This window comes from Prinia subflava, chromosome 12, assembly GCF_021018805.1.
Source record: "Prinia subflava isolate CZ2003 ecotype Zambia chromosome 12, Cam_Psub_1.2, whole genome shotgun sequence".
In the NCBI taxonomy this organism is placed as follows: domain Eukaryota; kingdom Metazoa; phylum Chordata; class Aves; order Passeriformes; family Cisticolidae; genus Prinia; species Prinia subflava.
This window is the reverse complement of record NC_086258.1, coordinates 19040356-19065595: the sequence shown is the minus strand read 5'-3', so window position 1 is coordinate 19065595 and position 25240 is coordinate 19040356. Positions and strand designations below refer to the sequence as shown.

The following is a 25240-nucleotide window of genomic DNA, read 5'->3' as shown; positions in this document are numbered from 1 at the left end:
GTAACTTCCTTTTAATTCACCTAAAGAAATAGCAAGTGCAGATTTTCCAGTACTGTTGGGTGGGACTGCACCCCTTTGGTGTTCAGGTCTCTCTTTTGGAAGTGTCCAAATGACCAGGAAGCAAAGTCCTGTTGGTTTTCAGTTTTAAAGACAAATATAACAAAATCTTTAAAAATATGGACTCATAGGCAGAAGGACACTTTAGAGGGTTCAGTGCTGGGAGATCAGGGAGAACAAGAGTCTACAGAACCTTGTGGATTGGGCTGCAGGGCATGGGATTGCATGGGGGAGGAGCAGCTGTGCCTTCAGCCACAGCCTGCAGAGACAACACAGCCACAAACACTCACTTGCTATGTTTATTGCATGCAGAATGACCCAACTGGAAAACACTCTGGCTCTCCCCCATTTCTGGCCATAGCCACGTTTAACCTACTGCCCGTGAAGTTCTCACAATCAGCCCCTCTCTGGGCTGATTAGGGACTGTGGGGACCCCTCCGTGGCAGGACCACGTTTTCTTCCTTGCACGGCCGAGCTGTGTTGGGAGGCAGGTAGCTAAGAGAGAAGAGTAGGCAGCCCTAAATTCTAGATGCTCCATTCCTGTGAGCCCGCTGCCTCTACGGGGAGAGGTGTTCTGAAGGGATGAACTCCTGAAGGAACCAGCCCCAGTATCTGCCTTGGTCCCTTCAGTGTCTGAACCGTGAGAGCCTGGGGGAACGGCTCCCCTGGTGGTACCGCTGATACCCCTCCGACGCAGCCGGGAGCAGCAGGAGGTGGCTCAGAGAATCCTTCTGGCAGAGGGCCATGGCCTCCTTGTAATTCATCTTCTCTTTAGTGACAGGGTCAATGAGATCTTTTTCATAGTTGGACTCATCCTGGAGCCTGTTGGCCAGGTTGCTTGTTATCATCCCCATCTGGACGGCTTCCAGCACAGGGATGCGACCGGTTTTCTTGGGATCGATGAGCCCTCCAGTTAGATGCTGGACTTGCAGGTAGGGGAAAGCACTGTCCTTGGTCATCCAACCCTTCTGAACTGCTTCCCCCACAGACAGCCTTCGCTTGGTCACTGGGTCTTCAATGCCTGTGAAAGCTTTCTGGGCATTGAGCAGTCTCTGCATGTAGGTCCTGTCGATCAGCCCCCTCTCGATCGCCTTATGGACCGAGAACCGGTCCCTGGAAATGAGGTCTATGATGCCCCCCGTGGCAGCCTGGGCCTCCAGGAGCTTCTGAGCTGTCATGGGATCCAGCAGCTTCTTTGCAACAGCAGTTTTGATGTTGTACTTGGTGTTGGTGGTGGTGTCATACACCCCGGCGATGGGGGATGTGTCATCACATATGCCCTTCTGTGAGGCTGGGGGGAAGAAGGTTTGGGTTTGGTGGGTGGTGGGTGATGTGAGTGGGGATTTGGAGATGATGGAGCCAATTGAGAGGGACGAGGGAGGCTTGGTTTCCCCAGCCACCAGCAAGGCAAATTCGGAGATGGGAATCTTCCCATCCCGGTAGAGCTGGTACTCCTCCTTTGTGATCCTCCTCAGCCTTAGTGCATCATCGATGGAATACTGCTTCCCACTTTTCTTGTCAAGGAGAAGTGAGATCTCCCCATTTGGGCCCAGGGTAGTGACTTCTTCCCAGTCACACTCCAGCTCTTGCAGCTGGATATACTGGCCTCTGTCTATGATGCCTCGCTTATAGGCTTCGTAAGGGGACATGTCCTTGCCTGTGTCAGGGTCCAAAATAGAGATCTTGGTGGAGAGGTTCGTCTCTCTCATCTGGGTCTCGTGATTGATTTCTTCGCGGTTGACCTTTGACTGGAGATCCCGAATGAACCTCTCCTTGTTGTAGATCTGGTCCTTCTCCCTAAGGATGTCTGCCTCCAGCAGGGAAACTTCATGTTCCAGCTGCTTCTTCTTCTGCCTGTCGTTCTCAGTCCGCTGGCTGAGCAGTTTGGATTCCTCCCGAAGGAAGAGCACTTTCTGCTGCTTCTGCCTCTCCAGCTCCCGCAGTTCACTCTCCAAGCTGGCTCTCTCCTGGATGGCCAGGTTCCTGGCTTTCTGCAGCTCTGTCTCTTCACGAGCCCATGTCCTCTTCATGCCTTCAGCTCTCTCGATCTTCTCCCGGAGCCGCCGTACCTCTTCTTCTGCCTTTTGCTTGGCTCCCCTCTCCCTGCTCAGCAGCTCCCAGATGCGTGCACGTTCGCTCTCCAGCGCTCTGTCCTTTTCCACTCGAATCACCTCCTTGTAGATGGTCTTCTCCTGGGATTTGGTTTTCTGCAAGACATCAACTTGCATCTGCAGGTTCTTGCATTCTCTCTGCAAGCTCAGCACCTCCATCTTCTCCCGGTCCAGCTCCAAGCGCAGGTTGCTGGCAGACTGTTCCAGGACTGGATCCTTCTCCAGCTTGACTACTTCTTCCATAATGATTTTTTCTTGCACTGGAGCTGGGCTCTCCTCCAGCTCCTTTATTCTCAGTGTAATTTGTCTCATCTCCTTCTCCAGTGCAAGCCTCTTGCTTCGATCCTCCTGAAAGTTGAGCAACTTCTCTTGCTCTTCCACCAGCACACGAAGCTGCTGCACGTCGCGTTCCAGGCGACGCCTGTTGCTCACCTCCTCATCCAGACTGCGTCTCAGCCTGCTGTGCTCGTCTCGGAGCTTTGGATCCTTTTGAGTCAGTATCACCTCTTGAACAACCACCTTCTCCTCTGGCTTCCGCCTCTCCAGGAGCATGTATTTATTCTGCAGGTCATAGATGGCATCCTCTGCAGCCCTCCTCTTCTGGGACATGTTACGCACCTCCTGACGCAGGCGATCGGCTTCTTTTTCCAGGAGTGGGTCATTCTCATATCGGATGACCTCCTTGTTGACCAGCTTGGTTTCCACCTTGGATCTCTCCCTCCTCCATTCATCCCTTTCCCCCTGCAGCCTAATGAGCTGCTCCTGGGTCCTGCCATTGGTGTTCACAAGTTCATTGAGCTGCTCTTTCAGCCTGTCAATCTCTCGGAGAATCTCTGGACTCTTTTCATGTTTCACCACCTCCTCTATGACCTCCTTAAACTCCACCTCTGGTTTTTGTGACCTGAGGACTTTGAGCTCTGCTAAGGCCTCTTCCAGTTCGCTGTCAGTCTTTGTCCTTTTCAGAGTGACTTCCTGCAGCTCCCTTTTGAGCTGTGCGATCTGCCGCTCTGTTTCAGGGTCCACCATGAAGATCTCATTGACCCTCTCTTTCACCTCTATCCTGGGCTTTTGCTTCTCTGCGATGCTGTACTGGCTCTGCAGCTCTCCCAGCTCACCTGTCAGCATCAAGTTTTTGCTCCTTTCTTCTTCAATCAGAGTTTTAAGCTTGGAAGTCTCTTTCAATAACTCTGGGTCCTGCTCTACCTGTTTCACCTCCTTAACAATAATTTTGGGTTCTGCTGTTTCAATCAGTCTTTCCACCTCTTCAATCTTGTTCTTCACTTTCACGATCGCTTCTTCTGCAGACTTACTTTTGAAGGATTCCTCATCAATTTGTAGCTGCAGGGTCCTAACAGATTTCAGCATTTCTGGGTTTTTCTCCAGTTTGATGAGCTCCTTCACCACCACCTTCTCTCGGATGTTGGGCTGCTTCCGCTCCAGCATGTGCAGTTCCCTCTTACACTGCTCAAGTTCAGAGGCAGCAGCCAGGCTTTCCTCCTGGAGACGCTTGATCTCCTGACGAAGACTGTCTGCTTGGCCATCCAGGCTTGGATCTTTCTCAATTTTTGTGATCTCTTTGGTGAGGAGCTGGGCAGGAGCGACCTTCTTCTCGCTCTCCATCTGGGCAAGCTTTTGGCTCATCACATCAATGTCTTCTTGCAGGCTCTGCCTCTTTTTGCCTTCCTCTTCGATCTGCTGTACCATCCTAGACAGGTTACTCTCCACCTGTGGGTCTCTGTAGTATTCAATCACCTCTTTTTCTTCTACTCTTTCAATGGGCTTCTGAGTTTTCAACATCAGCAGCTTGTTTCTGTGTTCTTCCAGGTCCTCTTCAATCCTGGCAACTTTCCTCCTTTCCTCCTCCAACTGTGATTTCAACCCCTCAGATTCCCTGCTTGTTTTGGCTTTGTTTTCAGCTTTCTGGGTTTGCTCATGTACAGCTTCAATGTCCTCATGCACTTCCTTCTGCAAGGGAAAAAAAAAATCACTCTTTTAAGGTGACTCAGAGATCTTTTAAATGACATAGCATGGTGGGAGACAAAGCTGGCACAGGATCCTCAGGCAGGCTTCAAATAAGGCTGTTTGTAAATGGGAAGTGAGGAAAAAAGTGCTTTGTGCTGCCTTCTTGTATCTGCAGCTGAGGGAGAGCATCACAGCCAGTCCCCAGTTTAATCTTTTGTGCTTTCTGAACCCACTAAAAATCACCCAGTCCTGAGACTTTTCCTACAGGTGATTCAAAGCTTAGATATTGCTCTGAATGGTTTCCAGAAGGTTGTGAGCACTAAATTCCAGTCACACCCACAAACAAATCTGAAATTTTCAGTCTGTGATTGTTTAATAGCTATGGCTAAGAGAACTGGACTTAAAAGCCCTAATTTTTTTTTCCAAGCATAAACTACAGCTTCAGTAATGACCTGAGGGCCCCCAGAGGTGATGGGAGTCACAACCCAAAATCAGTGACAGTGAAACTGTGATTTCTTGTGGTCTTTTTCTCAGAAGGGTTTCCATTCCTATCCTTCCTCACACCTGGATGTGGAGACTCAATGAGGGGTGGGGGAGCCCCAGGCTGAGCAGATTTGAACCCCAATCTAGAGTACCCCAGTCTTGCAGTGAGATGAAAGCTGGTACCTTCTCAACAATCTTCTTGGCAAACTCCAGCCGGCTGAGCTGCTGCTTATTTTCTGCTGCCAGCTCCATGTAGAGCTTGGTGACATCATTTTCCTGCAAAAGAAAGAGTGGTGAGAGCCTTGTGCCCTCATTTGGACACTGCTCTGCTGCGTGGCAGATGTTGCCACACCTCCTCTCACCCAGATGAGTTTTGTGTATGGCACAGTTGTAGGGATTAGTGTCTTCCGTTGACTCTTTAGGGAGACACAGAGTCTAAGGACTCATGCAGGAGATGCTGCCCCTGTTATTTGAATGCCTGTTGGATGCCTGCAGGCCTACACAGGGTCCACTCTTCCAAATAAACAGATGGAGAGCAGCTGGCAAAAGCCTCAGGGTGGTGCAGGAGAACTGGGGTGTAATTGGGAAAAGCACAGGGGATCTGTGGCTCCTTCCGCACCCCACACACCCACTCTGTTTTTTCTTCACACACAATGTGGTGAGGCGGCAACATCAGCAATCTCAGCCAAGGTGCCAGGCACAACCCTAATTCAGGATCTCAGGTGCTGCTTTGCCCCAGGGACAAAGGCATCCCTGGGGACTCTGGGATTAGGATTGTAATCAGTGGTGTCTGTAAGAGTGGATTAAGGCCTTGCAGAGGACATTGGGGCATGGGTAATGAGCTGGACAATGGTTTCCATGCCTTCGTCTTAGCATTTTACCTGGGCCTGGATGCTTTCCTGCAGGGGGGTCACACGCAGCCTCTTTGCAGCGGAGTCGGTCAGGGAAGGGTCCAGAGAAGAGCTGTATTTGCCAGCTTCAAGCTCATAGTCCTGTTCAGGGCAGACACACCAGAATCAGGTGGGGTCTCCTGGGTGAAATGCTAAGGGAGTGACAAATGGGAAACCCCATCCTTACATTGAGTGTGGACTGCACATTCTGGGACAGCCTGATCAGGGCGTTCTTCTCAGGCTCCTTGCTCTGGATCTCCTCCACCAGCCTCTGCAGGAGACACACGAGGTGTTAAGGACACACTGAAATCCAGCTGCCCAGTAATACTCTTGCAGCCTAGAGAATCAGCTCAGCCGAGGGAATAGTGGGAACAGGAAGATATTTAGGAACCCTCCAGGGTTTCAGGGTATCCCAGAAGTGCTGTAACTTGCCCAGGACCTTCCACACTGATTTATCACAAATAAGATTAATAGCAGCCAACACAGAGACCTCCACAACCCCTTGTCTGAGCTAGAGAGCTTAGAGTCTGCGCAAGGAGAGAAAAATGAAGGACCTGGATGCAACATCTCAGCCTAAGGTGCAGCATTTCAGGATCTGAAAGTGTCCTCTCCATGGAGAAGATTTCAGCCTGGAGGTGACTGGCACAGATGAGGACACCAGCACTGTAGATAAACCCAGCAAGGGGAGATACACCAGGTAACACCATCTGTGGGCTGCAAGCCTTCTCTAGTTCACTCACTGTGATGGGGGAGCACACCACCAGGAGCTGGCTGGTACTATTTTGCATGTGCTGTTCACAAGCAAATTGCCCCATCCCTGTGAAGTTACAGGCTGTTCCTGCCCTGGAACACACCTTCTGTGCCTGCAGCTTGTAATTGATCTGGCTTGGCCCATCAGTGGTCTTCACTTGGTGCTTGGGTAGGTTGTTCATCCAGAACATCAGGTTCTCGTTGGAGTTTTGGAACTGCTGGTAGGTGAGGCTGATGTTTCTGAGGGTCTTCTCTCTGCACAGCACAAAAGTAGACAGGAACATTAAGGGGAAGGGCAAAGATTCACCTGCAAGTTCTTAGGAAGAAAGGTGAAAATATCAGCACAACAAACACCAAGATAACAAAAACAGGGGGATGACAACTGATGCCTGAGTGGGGAGCACAGCTCTGGAAGCTCAAAGCCTGTGCTGTGAATAGGAAGGTGGCAACTCCACAGCAGGACACACCTGGTCCTCAGTACTACAGGGCTGTGGTCAGGATCAGGGTCCTGCAATGAGGAACACACTCAGGGCTGTGAGCCCTGCCCCAGCCCACCTCAGCTGGGCAGAGCAGACCCCACGGGGCTCACCTCTGGTCCAGCTGGTCGGCCACGGCGTGGTAGCGATCGTTGAGGAGCTGCACCTCCCGCTTCTGCCGGGGCAGGTCAGGGCAGTACTCCTGGAAGTTGTTCTGCACAGCACTGCAGCTGTGCTCAGCGTCCTTGAGCCCCCGGTTCAGCCTCAGCACACAGTCCTCCTGGGCCACCAGGTCCCGCCTCATCTTCTGCAGGGGGAAAAGCAGACACCTTGTGTTTGCATCAGTCAGAGCAGCAGCCAAACGCCCTCCTCAGTGTGCCTGGGCAGCAGTGCCACAGTCAGGACATGTCCTAACCCATCCTGGGGGCTGCCCAGGCTCTCCCAGTGACAGGCAAGGTGGAAGAGGTGGAGCAGTGAGGCTTGTTCACCAGGGAAGCTGGGAAGCAAGGTGGCTTGGACAGGGCACTGAGAAGTTTTGGGGAAGGCAAAACTTCAGGTCACTGTGGGTGCCAAGGATGGGAGCAGGAAAGGTTAGGGATAGGTGTGAGGCAGAGCAACAGAGATTATATGGGACATGATGTATTTTGGGGACTGCAAAGGGAAGGGACAGAGGGACAGAGTGCTTTGTTGTCCAGTGAGAGCAGGACAGCCTGCAACACCAACATTAAACCTTCCAGGAACAAGTCCTCAAAACGGCTTCATCACTGGTTCCTCGAGATGCCCAGATAAATGCAGCTCCCCCCACATTGCTCCCTGAGCCCAGGGATCTCCCATGCTGAATGAGCAGCCTGATGTTGCCCTACCTGCAGGTCATTGGCCCGATCCTGCAGGGCATTGGGGGATGCAGGGATGATGCTGTCCTGAGCCAGCTTGGCCTCAAACGTGCTGACAATCTTGTCTGTGTTCTCAATCTGAGTCTCCAGGTTCAGGGCAGCCTTAGCCCTGGGAAAGGGGAAAACGAAGGACAAAATTAGCTACAGAAACCCTATTCTTCTTTTTCTCCCTTTGATGTTTAACCTTACTTAAAATTAGAGCTTCTGCAACATGTCAGAGAACAAGCAGCGTGCACTCACAGCCCTGTCATGCTGCTCACAAGTCAGATATATTGCAGTTCACCACACAGCAGAGCTGGGACACACCCCCATTGTGGTGGATTTTCCACAGTGGAGGGATCTGCTCACAAATTACACACAAGGACTCCTTCAGAGGTGCCTTTGATGATGGATGGGAGGCTTCCAACCTGTGCTGCACCTCAACCAACACTCACATAGATAAAAGCATTCTCTGTCATGCCTCTGTGTTGGCACACCTGTGCAAGGACACTTCCTTCCCTCATCCCCATCACTCACTTCTGGTTGTACAGGCTGGAGAGCATGCTGACATCGCTGTATTTGCTCCTGAGGGCGTTCAGCGTGACAGGGAGCTGGGAAGCCGAGGTGCCGGTGGGTTTCTTGGAAAGGTAGGTCTCACACTCCTTCTGCAAGGCATCCTTGGCTGCCCCCAGGTTCTCAAGTTTCTTTGTTGTTTCCTGGCACACCAGATGGAAGCACAGTCACCCAACACAGCCATAACAGTGCTGCTGTGGAAATGTGTTTCCCTCGGGGCGGATTTGGCTGTGGGGCTCAGGGTGTGGTGTCCCTCTCGTCAGGAGCTGCCCCCTGGGGCACAGCCCCATCCAGACTGTGGCTGTCTGGCAGTGGCAGGGTGTGGGAAAGAGATCCACATAGACAGAGATGAAAAAACCTACCTGCCTGAGCCCATCCTGCTGCAGAGCAGATAAATACCCACAGATGGAGATGTAACAAGCTGAAATACTGCAAACCCAGACCCTGACCCAGAGGAAAAGAGCAGGGCTCTAGGGCACTGCCTCTTTTCCTGTCTCACTGACATTTACAAGTCTGTACTTCCCATCAGGTGAGACAAAGCTGGCCCTTGGATAAGGGATTGGATTCCCTTTATCCCTTAGTCTCTTTGTTACAGACTTGAGAGTGTCGGGTGACAGCATTCCCAAGACTGGCACCTGCACCACAGCTCTGAAATGACTGGAATGAATGGACCCTCTTGCTTCAGAGCCAAGGGAAGGGCCTGCATTTCCTGAGGGTTTCATTTAGTGCCATTTCAAGGGTTCAAGCCAGCCTGAAGCCCTTAAATCTGCAGCATGGTTTTCTCCTTTGGAGCACCAGCTGTCCTCTCCCGTGGTATTTCCATGTCGTCCTGCTTTGCTGTCAGACCGGTCCTGCTCCAGCTCACCTGCTGCTGTTTGATCCTCCTGCCAAGGTCATCTGTGGGGTCGCTGTAGTTCACAGGAGACCTCACTCGGTTCAGGACCTCCTTCTCTACCTGGACCAGGTCCTTGCCAACACGGTCCAGGCTGCTGAGGAGCCGATCAGCTTGGGGATCATCCTGGGCTGCTGGAGGGCTCCTGGACAGAGCTGCAGAGAGACAGAGCTCAGGGTAATCCCCAGGGTTTAGCTCTGCCATGGTGAGCCACAGCCCCAAAGCAGGGACAATGCCATGCAGACACATCCCTTCTCAGCTTTGCTGGGAGCCTTTGAACCACAGCTGTGGGAATAACACAGATAACCCAGGGCTGGGATTTAGCCATGGCTGCCTGCTCATCCCACAGCTCCCAGCTAGGGAAGAGAGCTGCAAGGACCTAGATTACAAAGCAGGTTTAATTAAGGTTTTTGGATAGGCTTATCCCCCTGGAATCCTAAATACCCTCCAGCTGTTGATGGAGCTGGGGGGGTCAATCTCAGAGGCTTGAGAGGGGCAGCAGACTTTAGGTGAATTGCTGAGGCAGGAGCCAGGTTATCCTGCCAGCTGTTCTTTGCCATGGAGGAGAAGGCATCCTCCCACAGGGACCTCTGCAGGTGTGAGCTGCAGGTGCCTCTGCCCACCCTTGGGGGGGTGCTCTGTTTCCAGAGCTGCCTCAGGAGAGGGCTGGACTATGCAGGTGACAAACCTTGCTGGCTGGGCTGGACCTGCTCCTTTTGGCTGCGTCTCAGGGCGCTCTGAGCTGCTGCTCGCTTCTGCTTCACTGAGCTCAGCTCCCCTTCCAACCTGTGAGCAGAGAGAGGCATCATCAGCCAGGAGGGGACACAGCACTGACAGAGCCCTGCTCAGCTCCGTGGCTGTGCTGGGGAGCTGTCCCCAAAGGCAGGGGAAGGCATCCTCAAAGGCTGGGAGCCTGCAGCCTGTTGTAACTCAGGGATGTCCCTCAGGAAAGGGAACAGCAGCAAGAGCAGCTGGTTGGTTTGAGCAGCTGAGTTCTCCCAAGGAAGCCAGTGTTTCCAACTCTCAGCAGAAGCCATCAAAGCTGGGAATGTATTTCATATGGTTGCAGGGCTTTGCAGCCTTGCAGGAAACAAGTACAAGTGGCTGCTTCTGTGGCTGCTGCACTAGAAATGCCATGTCTCACTTGTAAGGATGGTTCCTGCCTAATGAAGTTAGGGCTGGGGATTTGCCAGAGCTGAAAGGACCAAAAAATATTTCTGGATGAGAAAAGACTCATGGACGCAGATGGAGGGGGAACAGGAAGGATCAGGCCAGTTCTCATCCCTCCTGTGGACTGTTTCAGCCAAACACTGTGTGCTGAAAACAGCAATTCCCAGCCTGCCTAGCTGCTGTCAGATGAGGGCTGTCCCTCTGTGCAGAGGAACCGAATTTCTGTTTTAAAATACTCATGGAATCCATAAATCCAAAGGATTCAATAGTCTGGGGTGTGTGAAGAGGGTCACACCCTGAGGAGCACAGTGAAACACTCACACCCACGGCACTGGGGACTCAAGCTCTCACTCTGGGCATGCCTGCATAGCTCTGAGTCTGGGCTGTGGCCTTTCCTCTCACCTGAGCAGCACCAATTTACCCAAACACCTGAGGCCATGATTAAAAAGGCAATGCCAACCTCCCTGCACACCCTCCCCTTCCTGTGGGAACGGCAGGACTGACAGAGCAGGCAGGCAGCAAACCTCCACAGGCTCCAGGAGCATTGCTCAGTCTCCAGCTGGGGCTGGCTGAGAGGAGATACCTCAGATAACTCTGTCCTGTTTGACAAGTCCTAAGCTCCAGACTGATTCTGCAATGAATTTAGGCAAACCTATGCGAGTCACATGTTTGAGTGAAGAAATCAAGCCTGGCTGCCAGAAAACTCATTGACAGTGAGGTGTGTGCAGTGTGCAGGGATGTTGAGGAACAACAGATACCTGGGTGCAGGGAAAAATCCCTCTCCAGGAGGGATTTAGTGCTAGATAGTCGAGAGGCCTGTCCCCAGCTGCTGGTTCTCTGCAGGCAGGCTGGTTGTGACCCAAGAGAGCCTAAATGTCTCTCTGGGTCAGTCTCCCTGCTGGAGACTCACCTGTTGACCTTGTCTATGGACTCGGGGTCAGGAGGAGGGATGGAGAAACAAGCAGAAGGTGCCTCCTGGACCACGCCAGTGCTGCTCTGCACCACCCACATCTCTGGGTTGCTGTTGTCCTTCAGAGTGTACTTGTCCCCTCTGGTCAGCTGCACCTGGGAGAGGACACAAATCCCAGTGAAAGGCTTGGCTTTCTGGCCCTAGGACAGTTCCTCACACCATGGAGCCAAGATCTGGAGCAACCAGAGAAGAATCCAGTTCTCTGTCCCTTCTGAGGGTGCTGCTGGTCCAGCCCTCACCTCCCCAGCGTCCCAGTCACAGAGGGTGTCCAGGGTGAGGGGCTGAGAGGGACGTGTCCTGCGCAGTTTCAGTGGGCTGATCTCTTTACTCCTTCTCTTCAGGTCGGTGATGCTCTTCTCTGCCTGCTTCAACACCTTCTCCTCATTCTAGACAAAACAGGGGAGACAGTGGTTGTGACCAGGTTTGGATAAGAAGGAAGGAGAGGGTCACACTACAGCAGCTGTGTTGGGACCAATTATCTGTCCTTGTGGGGTGGAGTTGGGAGTTTCTCCATTCTCCATCCCTCCTTCTTTCCCTTTCCATCGCCAACACTCTCCTCAGTTTCCTTTGCTCACCGATCTGCTGTTGAGGACACAGCCTGGGTTAACCTCAGGTGAACCCACACTTTCATATCAAATATCCTGAACAAGTTTTCCTTTCCAGAAATGGAACACCTTCCATGAGGTGGCTGCATTCCAGTGTCAGAAAATGCCAAGATCCCAGCACCTCTTGAGAGGTGTACTTGTGTACTTGGGAGGATACCAAGGTGAACGTGTCCCCTCCCTCTCTCTGGGGCAAATCTTCCTTTCCTATCTGCATCTCACCCCTGAGGTCACATTCCTTCATTCCCTCCCTTGCCCTTGGCTCAGTAGGAGATGAGAGGATCTTTCCCTGCTTGGATGCCAGTGGCTCACACTCTGCAGGCCCTCTAATCCAAGTGTCTTATGTTAGGGACAGCACAGGGCTTCTCCCTGCACTTCTCCTTTACTCTGAGGGTAACTTGGGGCTGGCTGTGTGTCACTGGTGGGGACAGTGCCATCTCAGGGCAGGGTGAGCAGCATGGATCTTCTGGGCTTCCCCCTCCCTAGCACAGAGCTGGGGTGAGCTATCCCTGTAGGATTATTCACCCACCCCTTCCCCTCTGCCATTTTTTGGGGAGTTTTGAACTTTGGATTTGCCATGAGGTCTGGCTGGTGCCACTAGCCCTGAAGCCTCACCTCCAGCTGGAGTAGCAGATCTGACACCACCCCGGGGCTGTCTTTGTTGAATTTGCTGTATTTGGTGTCCAGGTCAGAGCTCATCTTCTTCAGGGAGCGGCTCACAGCCTCAGCATCATCCTGGAACTGGAGGTGTGGGCAGGGAAACAGTCAGGCATGGGGGGACATTACTGTCTCCAAGTCCAGGGGGGGGTCTCAGTTCCCAGCACCTCCAAAGGATTACATTTTGAGAGGCATTTCCCCAAAATACCTTTACTAGGTGCAAGCAAAGGGTCTCCCATCCTCACCCCTTTGCTGTCTCTCTTCCCAGCCTGCCCACTCTGGCCTGACCTGCAGAGCCATGGCCCATGGATTTGCTTTTTACCTTCTTGTAGCTCTCCACACTTTTCAGTTGGCTCTCTTGGCAAATGCAGAGATTCAGGAAGTTCTGCCACTCGTTCTTCAAGGCTTCTTGGTGAGCCTGTGGTGGAACAGAGCACACCTCAGTGGGTTCCAGCTGGTCCTGCCTCCCCCACCTCCTTTCCTCAGGAGTCCCAGAGATCAGAGGCAGAGCAGGGACAAAGCTGTGCCCAGGCACTGCCTGATGCTGAGCCTGAGTGAGGACACCCCTGGAGAAGGACCTGGCTCCCACAGAGCAGCCATCACTTCTCAGGTGGTCTCAGCTCCAGTGGGGGACTGAGATCCCCCCTTAGCCTGACACTGTGTCTGCAGGCTTGGAGGCTGGGAGCTGCTTTCACCTGGGAGAAGTCACACCACGTCAAAGCTGGAGCTTCCTAACAGTGTGAGGGTGGCTGTGTGAGCACCTGAGTGGGAGCTGCTCCCAGCACACAGAGGCTGGCCACTATCTCCTGGAAATTTTGGGAAGGGTGAAGGCCCTGCACTTCCCTCAGCTTCTCTGTAGGGCTGGGGCAGGCAGAAGGATGCTGCAGTGCAGCCAGTGCAGTGTGGAAGGAAAGAGTAACATAAGGGGTCTCCTCTGAGCCACCACTTGAGGCACAGAAATGTCTCATTCTCCCACAGGGCTGGGGAAGAGCCCCCTCTCCCCACCTGGATAGGTTTGATGGCTGGGTGCTTCAGCTCAATCATCCTGTCCCCATCGTCCTGAAGGTGGTTCACAAACTCCTCCTGGCTGAGCAGCTCATTGGATTTGAAATCCTGGAGGGGAAAAGAAACTTTCTGGCCTTGGGAGCACACAGGGAGCATGGAGTGGTCTCCTGGGGCACCAAACATGACTGAGATAAAGCTCCCAAAGCACAGACATCCTTGCTTGTTTGTTTGTTTTTAGAATAGAAGGGGCTAGGCAGAGCTAAAACAAATTAGACCCGTTTGGGCCTCAGAAAGCATCAGGGCATTCATTCAAAGAGCATTTTCCTAAGCAATTATCCCTCTCCTTTTCTGTGTCCCAGTGCATGGCAGTCACTGGGTGTTGTACTGTGGCCATGGAGGCTGATGTGGCACTGAGCCCTCCCCTTCTCCCTGACCACGGAAAGCCTCCCTGCCAGCTCTGCAGTGTGTGATCCCCCTGCCAGCTCTCCAATGTGTGATCCATCCCCCCTGCCAGCTCTTCAGTGTGTGATCCCCTATGCCAGCTCTCCAGTGTGTGATCCCCCTGCCAGCTCTGCAGTGTGTGATCCCCCTGCCTGCTCTCCAATGTGTGATCCCCTATGCCAGCTCTGCAGTGTGTGATCCCCTATGCCAGCTCTGCAGTGTGTGATCCCCCTGCCAGCTCTCCAGTGTGTGATCCATCCCCCCTGCCAGCTCTTCAATGTGTGATCCCCTATGCCAGCTCTGCAGTGTGTGATCCCCTATGCCAGCTCTGCAGTGTGTGATCCCCTTTGCCAGCTCTCCAGTGTGTGATCCCCCCACCCAGCTCTCCAGTGTGTGATCCATCCCCCCTGCCAGCTCTCCAATGTGTGATCCCTGCCAGCTCTGGGGGCTGCAGGGCTCACACAGGGCAGCTCCTTCCTAATCCCAGCACTGGCCCAGGGGGGCTCCTCCCGCTCTGTTTTGGAGATCCTCACGCCCAGGGCTGGTGCTGGATGTGCAGGAGGCTGGGATGGCCCTGCAGACCCTGGGCTGGGCCAGCCTGTCACGGCCAGGACAGGCTGCCACCCCCAGGGCTCACCTCGTACTCCCGGCGCACGCTCTGCACATCCATCATTTGGTCACTCCAGTCCTGCTTCAGGATCTTGGTCTGCTGCTCTGTCAGGTAGCCCAGCTCCTTGGTGCAGCCCTGGAGGTGGTGGTAGAGGCTGCCAAGGCTCTGCCCTCGCCAGATGGAAGCTTTCTGCCCACACACAGGACAGAGACAGTGTCAGTGCTCAGCCTGGGGAGTCCCTTTCCCCTCCTCCTCCTCTTCCTCCCCAGGACCACACTCCTGCTGCACATCCAGCAGGAGATTCCCAGAAGCCTTGGTGAGAAATCTGCCACCACTGGCTCTTATCTGATGGGGCTGCTGTTCCCCTTCCCACCTCTCAGACGAGATATGTTTGTCTAACCAGAATCCCAGGCGTGGGCTGTGCCCGGGGCAGTCTCAGAGCTGGCCCAGCTCTGCTGTATTTCTCCCAAATCCCATTTTCAGCTTCAACCTTCATGGGCCCAGCTGGGTGAACCTTCCTCCTGGCCACCTCCTTTGCTCTGGCTGCTCATTTCCTCTCTGGAGCCCTTGTCAGGGATCAGGGCAAACCTCCCCATTTGCAATCCTGATTTGGAGCAGTGTGTGGGCTGGGCTGGATTTCCTGGTGCCTTCTGGTCCCTGTGCTCATGGACACAGAGGGAAGTGCAGATCCACGAAGAGGGGAGACGTGGATCTCACCCTCAAGCATTGCCCTGAGGGCAGCAAGAGCTCTCTCAATTTACACCTATCCCAAGGAGGGAAAGAAATGGGGAAATGGTATGAGGGACACAACTCAAGCCCAGGTGTAGCTCCTGTTCTGATTGGGCGTTCCTGCCCATCAGGGATGGTGTTACTCTGCTCTAAGACCCCATCTGCTCAGAAAACCACCAAGAGCCTTACCAGCAAGTCCTTGTACTGGCTTTTTAAATCTGCCACATCCTGGGTTACAGCACAGCCAAGACCAAGGAGGTGAACAACAACAAAAAAAGATAAATCTGTTAGCAAAACATGTGGTGAATGCTGATGAACTGATTTATGGAATGTGCTTCAGAAAGCATCCAGAGCCACCTCCCTGGCCCCCCATGGCCAGAGCAGGGGTGGGCATTCAGGAGCAGATGGGACACACAGACAGTGAGCAGCGTCCCCAGAGGAGGGACAGGGGCAGGGAGGGGACAGGGGGGCCTTACCCCGGAGCGGAGGTTCTTGACCTGGAGCCCGTAGGCCTCGATCTCCTTCTGCAGGATGTTGTGCTCAGCTATTTGCTTCTCCAGCTCCGACATGCCGGGGCCGTACTGTCCTGCATTGACTTGTTTCTGTGCAAAAGGAGTCAGGGCAGACACTGAAGCAAAGGCCTTCACTGCAGGGGGAAACCCCAGGCAGTGCTGGCAGGGCATGAGAAGATCTGGTGCCTGATAGCAGTCCAGGAGGAAGGGAGGGGATTTTTTTGTTGTTTCCCATTATTGCTGTTGGTTGCCATTTCCCCAGCCATACACAGGGGCCAAGATAACCCAGACCACACAACCCTGGGCTACAGACTTGAGCTGAGCCAGCCCCCTGCCCATGGTGATGTGCATGGGATGCACTTCGTTACCATCCAGCATTCAGGGGAATCCAAATGGGCTCCAATCTGGGCACTCCACATACCCAAACCTTGCAGTGGTTTTTTTCCTTCTTTGAGTGTGTGTTAATAAACTGTCTTTGTAACCTTTAAGTTGGGCCTGTTTTGCCTTTTTCCTCCCAAAAGTCTATCTTACAGAAAATGAAGAGAGTAAGCACAAATGCCATGGCAAATTTGATGTGTTGGCTGGGAAAAGGTAAAATTGGTGATCACAAAACTGCTACAGAAACCCTGAAAGGCAGGGCTGTAAAATCCTGGGAGACATCACCTCCTCCATCCTTTCATCCCATGGCAGGACTCTCTGCCTGATGCCCCTCTGGTAATCCTTAATCTGAGAGGTTAATTCAGAGGGTGCTCCAGAGGGTTTTCAGAGGTAAGAGGAGAGTCTGTCCTCCACCCAGAGCCACTGAATTATTCCCACCCAACACCCCTGCCTTGCACTGAGTATGCAGCGGCTGGCACAACCCTACAGACAACAGCAAACATTCTCTGGCCTGGCAGGAGATGGGAGATAACACCAAACCCAGCTGCTGTTACCATCTTCTGGTCCAGGATCCTGGCCCAGTCCACCCTGGGCCCCACCTCGGGGATGTTCAGCTGCTCGTAGAGGGCCCTGTACTCTGCACAGAGCTGTGTCACACGGTCATGGAGCTGCTGGATGCTGCCAGGGGGAAAGGCACAGGTCCCTGTGTCAGTCGGGAGGCAGGAGAGCCAAGGTGGGCCTTGTGGAGCCCAAATTTCACTCTCAAGACCCAGGGAATTCTCTGTCCCTTTGTGCCACTGGCCCCCTTCAGCAGTGCTCAGCACTTGTCCTGCTCTTCTCCATCCTCAGGGATGTCTCAGGGATTGCTGCCCAGGAGGGTGCTGCAGGAGGTCAGGGCTGCCCCTTCCCACTAGGGAACCTCCCTCCTCTTTTCTACATAGAAGGGCTGGAAGTGAAGGGGAGCAAAGCACCAGAAGCCAACTGAAGCTCTTCTCCCACTCCAGCACCCACCTCTGACTCTGTGCTTGCCCCAGATTAAAGGTGTTTATTTTAGGGAAGGCAGAGGAAAAGGAGATTTGCCCTGAGAGTGGGGCCACAGTTTAGCTCTGCATTTTTCTAGTAACTTTTATAAGGGCTCCCAAAAGACTGGGGCTTCTTGGGCAATCACTCTGGCATCCACTCTGCATACCAGTATCTTTATAATAAATTGGCAGAATAGATGATTTTAAGGCTAAACTGTGGGAAGAAGAGTGAAACTACCACTCATGGCAAGGACTGGAGTTCATTCTATGTCCTGAGGAGGTTCCCAGTTGCTCAGTGCCCTCCAGTCCCTCCCCTGAACTCACTCTTTCTCTATCTCGAGAGCCTGTGGGTGTTTCAGCCTCTTGGCACGGTCCACATCCAGGAAGAGATCCTTCAGCAGGGTCTCAGCCTCCTTCAGGTTCCTGGCATTCTCTGTCTGGAACTCAAAAGCCTTGTTCTTCTGCTGATTGCTGGAGTCCTGGAGGCCAGGCAGACAGAGGAGGAAGCCTGGTTGGACCATGTGGACATCACAACGCTTTCCTTGGCCAGCACAGAGGTTCTGGATCCTCCCCACAACAGCCAGAGAGGAGCCCTGGAGCCTCCTGCTCCAGCTCCCTCCCTCCCAGGAGCTTTGTGGCTCAGGCTGGCAGCCTCTGGGGGTGCTGGGAGGCTGTGCTGCCACAGGTGAGACAGCCTTGGCTGTGCAAAGCCTGAGGCACTGAGCAGAAAGAATCTGGGAGGCCTTGGGATGCAGCCCCAGGGCTTGGGAGGCTCTGTGGGGTGTCTGTCCCTCCCCAGCCTCCAGTCAGCCCCCAAACCTGCACAGAGCAGACACCTGAGCTGCTGTCCCAGACATTTCCAGGCAAAGCCCTTCACCCCCCAGCACCCCCTGACCTGCTTGAGCCTGGACTGGGTCTCCAGGATGTCCTTCTCCACCTGGTCAGCGTTGGTCTGCATGCGGGAGATGAGCACGGCCAGCTCATTTGTGGAGGATCTGAGGAGGGAACAGCAAAGCAGAGGGGTGGCTGGAGCAGAGCTCACCCCTCCATCACTGCCCAGGGCCTGCCCCAGGCCTTTCTTCCACCCTTTTCCCCAGGCCCACGGGGTGTCCTCAGGGAAGAGTCTGAGCTGTGGCCAGGGCAGGGACACACACGAGGGGTCAGTGCCTGCAAGGGCAGGGCTGGTGTGCTCACAGTGAGTGTGGTGGGGTTTGCACTCCACCCAGCCCTCCTGCACAGCTCCTTGCTGCAGATGCTCAAACTTCGTGTGGATTCAAAAAAACACCAGAGGAGGGAAACCATTAGGGAAAAAAAGGGAAAAAAACTGCAGTAGGGTTCCCAAAAGCACCAACACCGCATCTGGGGTGGGAAGAGCCGAAGCCACAGACAGCTGGAGGCCAGGGGAGCACCCTGCAGAGGCAGCACAACATGCTCACCCTGTTTGGAGGTGCTTCCCTGGGTGCCTGCCCTTGGCTGCTGGCACAGGTGGCCCTTCAGCCCGGAGCTGCCCTCCTGTGCCATGTGAGCTCTCCACAGCAGGGCCCAGTGAGGCTCAGGAGAGCCCAGTGCCACCCCAGGACTGGGCTGCAGGGGACAAGGACTTGCTGTGCAGACCACAAGCCCCTGTGGGTGCTGTAGGCTGTTGTGGTGTTTTCAGAGCTTGGGGAACAGCATGGAGCTGAGTCAGGGTGGGTTTAGGTTGATAGCAGGAAAAAGTTTTGTACCCAGAGGGTGCTGAGGCACTGGACAGGCTCCTCAGGGGGTGGTCACAGCACTGAGCCTGTCTGAGCTCAGGGAGCGTTTGGACAATGCTCTTGGCACATGGTGGGATTCTTGGGGTGTCCTGCACAGGGCCAGGGGTTGGACTTGATCCTGATGGGTCCCTTCCAAGTCAGGATATCCTATGATTCCAAGACTCCAATTTCCCAAGGCCATGGCACACCTCCCAGCCCTCCTCACCCCTGACAGACCATTCATTCCCCACTGCTGTCACCTCAGTGCCACCACAGAACCCTTGTCCTACCCCACCCTTGTCCTACCCCACCCTTGGGCAGGAGCAGCCCTGCTGGAACACTGGATCCAAAGCCTGCAGGCAGGCGGGGGATGGCTCCAAACGCTCCCTGCGGACAGGGAAGCACAAACCTCGGTGCCACCTTTGTCCTCGTGTCCTGTGGTTCCTAACAGCATCTGCCCCTGAGGACAGTGCCAGCCCTACCCTGCAGGCAGGGAGAGCACAGCGCTGCCAGGATGTGGGCAGAGGCAGGAGGGTGTGGAGTGATCCCATCAGGCAGGGATGGAGCCCTCGGAATGCTGCTGAGGGGACAAAGTTCAGCACAGGCTGAGGGCCCTGTGTGCTGGAGCTGGGATCTGAGACCAGCAGGAAAGAGCAGCAACAATGGGAACATCACTGGGTCAGCTGGAGTGGGGGACACTTCTTCAGAGCAGGCTGGTACCTCTTTGGTGGAAGAAGGTGATGTCCTGCAGCAGAGCCACCACATCTGCCCTTTAGCCACCTGCTTTCCTTCCAAGCCCCTGAATCCACACAGGACAGAGGGAAATGATTCCCTTAATGGCTCTGTCATTGCTCCAGCTCCTACTCGTGGCTCCAGCTGCTCCACAGTTCGTTCCAAAGGCTGGAACAGATGCTGGGATGTTCATTTATTACAGCCCCAAGTGACTGTAATGTGCCAGGGCGTGCTATGGTCACCCCAAGCCAAGCACTCGGATGCCACAGCTCCTGTTTGCAGTGAGCTCAGCCCACACAGCACAGAGGAGGCACAGCCCCTGCACTCCTGCTCACAGCATCCTCTTGCCCCTTTCCCCAGCTCCTCCCTTGTTTTTAATTTCCCAAGCGTGGGCTTGCCCAGAGCAGCTCTCGGAGGTTTGTGGCTGGCAGCATCTCCCAGCCGCGCTCCGGCAGAGTGAGAGGGGAGCGCCGCTTCTGCGGGGTCCAATTCCAGGGATCGTGGAGCCCACGCAGCGCATCCATCACCATCAAAGCCTCATCCCCTGCTACAGCCCGTGTTTTATATCCCGTTAATTGTCCCTCCTGCTCCACCCGTGCCCTTTCCTGGTGTCACTGCAGCGCTCAGGGGGGTGGGAGCAGCACAGGTCCCTGTGAGCCCGAGCTGCAGCAGGCTGGAAGCTCCCGGGGGTGCCCCCTCCCCAGGAGGTTACACAACCTCCCACTCATCCCTGACACGCCTGGAATGAGGTGGTGTCCCATGAGCAAATACTTGAGCACCACCCAAATTTCCTGCCCGGGCTCTCTGCGCAGGGAGGAGAATGTGAGTCACGGGCACGGAGCCTCTCCCAGAGCAGCGTCCCCCAGGAGATGTGGCTGAACTCAGCTCCTGCCTACAGAGCGTGGATGGGGTGTCCTGTCTGAGCCCAGCCCAGTTTCTTGTGGCTGTGGATAACTCTGTGCTGCTCTGAAAGGGGAGGATCCATCCTCCCCAGGGGTGGTAGATCACCAACAATATCCTTTGTTTATTCCTGCTGGCGCTCCCTTTCTGGCTGAAGGAAATGCTGGGACACTCCATCCTTTAGTTCCTAGGGCTGGGCACGGCAATCTGCTTTGTTTAGGCGGAGCCACGACAAAACTCCGGACTGAAAAGGTGTCAGCAGCCCCCTGGTGACAGGGACAGCCCACCCCAGCCTGTGCTGCACGGGACACCTGAGGCTGGAGACCACGATGCTGCAACAGCCTGATTTCCAGGGAAGTGGGGATGATTTCTGGAGAGCATCATCCCAGGAGCAGCAGGGCTGTGCTGAGAGGAGCCTGTGCAAACACCCCCCCACCCAGCCCGTGGTGACAGGGGTGCATCCCTGTCCCCTCTCGGGGTGTCCCCCTGCCCATCCCTGCTGCCCCTGGGCAGGAGCTCCCACTCAGCCAGAGCTGGGCCCTGCCTTTCAGGGTGAACTTGCTGCCATTTGGGCTGCAGAGAGGCAGCCACAAGCTGGTGTTGGACACCCCTCAGCCTCCCGAAATTCAGGTCCAGCTCCACACACAGAGCATGGTACAGCCACAGCCCAGGGATGGCTGAGGGCCAGGCTGGGCAAAGCTGCTCCTCCTCAGGAGCCAGGGCAGCCTCCTCCCTCGGGCTATCTCATGCCTAGGAGAGGCACAGCACTGTTATTATCATTATTAATTGGTTCATTTCTCGTACCACTTTCTGCCTCCTGGACAGCCCAGCTGCACAAGGGGACGGTGTCTGTCAGCAGCAGCAGGACTGTCCCCCACCCCCGCTCACCCTGCCAGGGCACTTTGGGCAGCACCACCCACTGCAGTCCCCGACCCCTCTGTCCCTTCCTCACAGGGACTTCGCTTTATGGCCACAGGGCCCAAGGCTGGGTCTGTTCTCCCTGACACACACAGAGGTCCTGGCACATCTGGATTTGCCAGCAGACCCCAGCAGACCCCAGCAGACCCCCACTGACCCCCTGCCAGTGCTGGGTTAGTCCCTGAGCCCCTGCCTGTCCCCAGGGTCCACCCTGCTCCAGAGTGACTGGGGAGAAGCAGAGGGAGGTGGTGGAAAAAGCAGCAATCCCAGGAGACACTTAAATCCCAGGAGATGACTTGCCATCCACCTCCCAAACCACCCACAGGCTTTGTTAAAATCACACCCAGGCACAGCCAGTCCAGCCAGATCCAATCCAATTCCACCTTCTCGAGAGTTTTCCCTTTCAGCCCTGCAGTGCCTCCTCCTAGAGCAGGGCACATCCAGGATGCTCCTCGGGGACAAACCTGAGCTTGCTGAGGCCTCCTGGGATGCACCCACCGAGTGGAGACAGCAAAGGACAGCCCAGAGGCTCAACACCACAGCCCCAGGACCAAGAGCCCTCCATGGGGGTCCAGCTGCTGATTATGAACCCCAGAGACAGAGAAACTCAGCTGCTGGAGCCACCAAGAGCAGCTGTGGGCCACCAACATTTTCTTGGGGCCATCTGCAGAGCGTGTGCTGGTGGCTGCTGCTGAGACAACCCATCCACCTTAATTTTCTCAGCCACTCTGGGCACTGACCAAGCCCCAGGCCACGGCCAAGCGAATTAGCCTGAGTCTGATGGTTGGTGCCTCCTGAAACAAGCACAACGAGCTCAGTAATTGCTGTGATCCCGGCTCCAGCCTCCATCCTACATGGGGAAGAGCTGTGAGGTTTTGCTGGGATGCAGCTCCAGTTATTCTGAGAGGTTCATGCCAGGGGAGAGTCTGCCCAAAGCCTCTGCAGGGTCCTGAGAAATCCCCAGCCTGCTTTGGGAGCCGGCTGGGAAGGTGAAGAGATTGCATTGGCAAGGCTGAATAAACCAGAGCCTGCCACAGCTCCCAGGCTGCTGGGGAGGTGCCTCACTGCAGCCAGGCAAAGCTGGGTGTTCAGAGAGCCCCCAGACCTGCCTTTGAGATGAGTTTGTGCGTCCTCAGCTCCACTGAAGCTTCCCCTGGCAAGGTACAGGTCCTGACATCCCCCAGGCAGCCCCAGCCTCTGTGGGGTCACCTTGTCCCCAGGCCCTGCTGCCCTGCCCAGCCACCCCCTCCTCAGTGGCTGACCTGGGATTTGGCCCCCAAAACAGCACATTTGGGGGCCAGCACCGTGTTGTGACTACCCAGGTGTCCACACTGACACAGACACTGTCCTGGTGGTGCCAGGAGATGTGGCCCCTTCACCCTGCACGTCCCCTTCTCCTCAGCACAACCCCCCTGGCAACTTCCTCAGCTTCCAACCAGCCATGGCAGGGCAGAGAATTCCCATGGAATCAGCCAAAATGCAAAATTGCTGAGGAAAGTGGAAAATAATCCTGAGTCAACAGGAGCAGCTGGAGGGAGGGATGGGATCTCCCTGCAGGAGCGCTCCCTCCCAGGGGATCCCCGATCCTGGGGAAGCATCTCACATCTTATTCCCTCAGAAATGAGGGAATCTCTTCATGGAATCATGGCATGGTTTGGGCTGGAAGGGACCTTACAGACATCCAGTTCCCAGCCCCTGCCATAGGCAGGGACACCTTCCAGCAGCTCAGGTTGTTCCAAGCAGGTCTGAAGGAGGCAAACTCAGCAACTGGACCTGCAGAGACCCGGCCTGTCCAGGCTGGGTTAGAGCAGCCACCACAAACCCATCCTCACCCATCCCCAGCACCTGAGCATCTTTCCCCAGGGATCCCAGGGAGCAGCACAGCAGCCAGGGAATCCCAGGAGCTCAGACCCAGCCTGGGATCTGCCTCACCATCCAGCAGACCCCGTTCCACCCAGCACAGAGGCTGCTGTTATCCTGCTCCCACCTGCCCCAAAGGGGCTTTCTGCACCTCCCACTCAGCGACCACAGCTCTGAGCACATCCCAGGGGCTGCAGGACACTGCTGGGAAGGAGCACAAAGCCCACCAAAAACCAGGACAGCAGCAGGCAGCTCATTTTGGTGTCACCCACCAGCAACCCCCAGCCTTCTGCTGCTCCACACAGGGCTGGCACTTCGGGGGGCTGAGAGGACACGGGTCACCCACCCCTGGTGTCCCCCAGGGCCGCACAGCACAGAGGAGAGGGGCCACACTTACTTGCTCGGTTTGACAGGGGAACCTCTGCTCGGGGAGCTTTTGCTCACCCCCTTGAACATGTTGGCCGGGTGCCCGCCGGGGCCGGGCTGTGCGCGCTGGCGGAGGGCGCTGCTCCTGCTGCGCTCCGCGGGGATGCGGGGACAGGACTCGGCCGGGACGGGCGGAGCGGGGAGGAGCAGCCCCCGAGAGGCTCCTCCCCGAGGGCAGGTGAGCAGCAGCACAGGAGATGGAGGCACGGCTGAAAAAATGACTCGAAAAACCAGTTCGGGGTGGAAAGAGCAGAGCCCCAGAGGGAGAACGGGAGACCTCGCCCTGGCTCACACAGCCGAGCTGCATCTTCCCAGCAGAGGGACAGAGAGCACTCTGCAGCCAGGAAAAGCCTGGGAACACCGCTTGGAGGGAGTGCACTGCAGCCACTGAAACACATTTTAAAGCATCTCCTTGCAACATCTGTTTAAAATGCTGCAGAACAGCAGAATCCCCACGGACAAAGCTACCAAGCCTCTTCCAAGGTGGCAGCAGCACTTTGGGAACCAGCAGTTCTCACGACATGATGTTATTTTGCAGTGCAGCAAGTTTTTGGCCCAGGCTCAGCACAAGGTGGCCCTGGCTCCCAGGAGAACACCGAGAGCTCACAGCAGAGGGAGAGTCTGGCATAGCAGCCCAGGAGCCTCAGCCACCAGGATTTGGGCTCTGGAAAAAATCCAGACCAAAGATCTGGGTCTGGGGCTCTGCCCAGGCACCCTGACTACCCAAGACCTTAGACCAGGCTTTGCCTCTGGGCAGCTCTTTCCCCTCTCCTGCAGAGTCCCAGTGGTTCCCAGTGAGCTCAGCAACACCCTGGCCCCTCTGTGGCTCTGGGGAGCCCACCCAGGCTGGGCTGCCCAGCCCCACGGCTCTCCCTGGCCACAGCCAGCTACAAAGGCCCCCACAAACCAGGAGCCCTGTGTTCCAGGCTGGTCCAGCATGGATCCCTCAGCAACACGGGATCTTACCAGGGCAGGACCAGGGAGGGAGGCCAGAGGGTGGAGGAGGAAGGGGACAGGAGAAGATGGAGGTCACAGCCCCCACATGAGCACCAGTGAGGCACCAATGATGCCAAGACAGGTTTGTGGCTGTTCTTCACCTCTTTTGTGTGGTCCAAGGACAACCCAGGACCAGAGGAGAAGGCCCAGGGTCCATTGTCCCTTCCTGGGTGACGTCTTTGCCCTCTTTAAATTTAAATCACACTTGTCTGAGAAGGGAAAGACACAGGATGGAAGGTGGTTACTGAGAGATCACCCCTTTGCCCTTGGCATCCCGTTGATGGATGACAGCAGAGCTGTCTGGGCAGAGCTGCAGGAGGCCCCAGGAGCATCCCCAGACCAGAGCCAGTCCCTGTCACTGGCATTCAAAGCCTTTAAGTGACCCAAAGCCTTGCCAGAGGAAAAAGCATTTGATTCCACACAGAGCTGATTTTGTACCCAGACAAAACAGGAGCATGGGACAAGCTCTTCTGGGGGAGGCTCCTGTTTACATGGGCCAGGAGGGGATTAGTT

At 55.1% G+C, this 25240-nt stretch overlaps 1 protein-coding gene across 1 annotated transcript; it reads right to left on the bottom strand.

Annotated features, from left to right (window-relative positions):
* Positions 1-343: 343 nt before the first annotated feature.
* Positions 344-23861, bottom strand: EVPL (envoplakin). The gene is made up of 22 exons (XM_063409980.1): positions 23703-23861; positions 18058-18157; positions 17487-17641; positions 16695-16818; positions 15727-15852; positions 15440-15478; positions 14549-14710; positions 13471-13578; positions 12788-12883; positions 12424-12549; positions 11446-11592; positions 11147-11301; positions 9755-9852; positions 9040-9221; positions 8139-8317; positions 7593-7731; positions 6843-7036; positions 6358-6508; positions 5691-5774; positions 5495-5605; positions 4797-4889; positions 344-4133 (listed from the first exon to the last, which is right to left on the bottom strand). Exons 1-22 carry the CDS (start codon positions 23759-23761, stop codon positions 684-686), a joined length of 6078 nt encoding a protein of 2025 aa, XP_063266050.1. The 5' UTR covers positions 23762-23861; the 3' UTR covers positions 344-683.
* Between the last annotated feature and the right edge of the window lie 1379 nt (positions 23862-25240).

Bases quoted from the DNA above. Each gene is read 5' to 3' on its own strand.
- EVPL (XM_063409980.1), bottom strand. From the start codon at position 23,761: ATGTTCAAGGGGGTGAGCAAAAGCTCCCCGAGCAGAGGTTCCCCTGTC. The intron at 18,158-23,702 runs GTAAGTGTGGCC...TTCCCTCCTCAG, and splicing joins TCCCCTGTCAAACCGAGCAA to ATCCTCCACAAATGAGCTGG. The intron at 4,890-5,494 runs GTAAAATGCTAA...TTTCTTTTGCAG, and splicing joins AGGAAAGCATCCAGGCCCAG to GAAAATGATGTCACCAAGCT.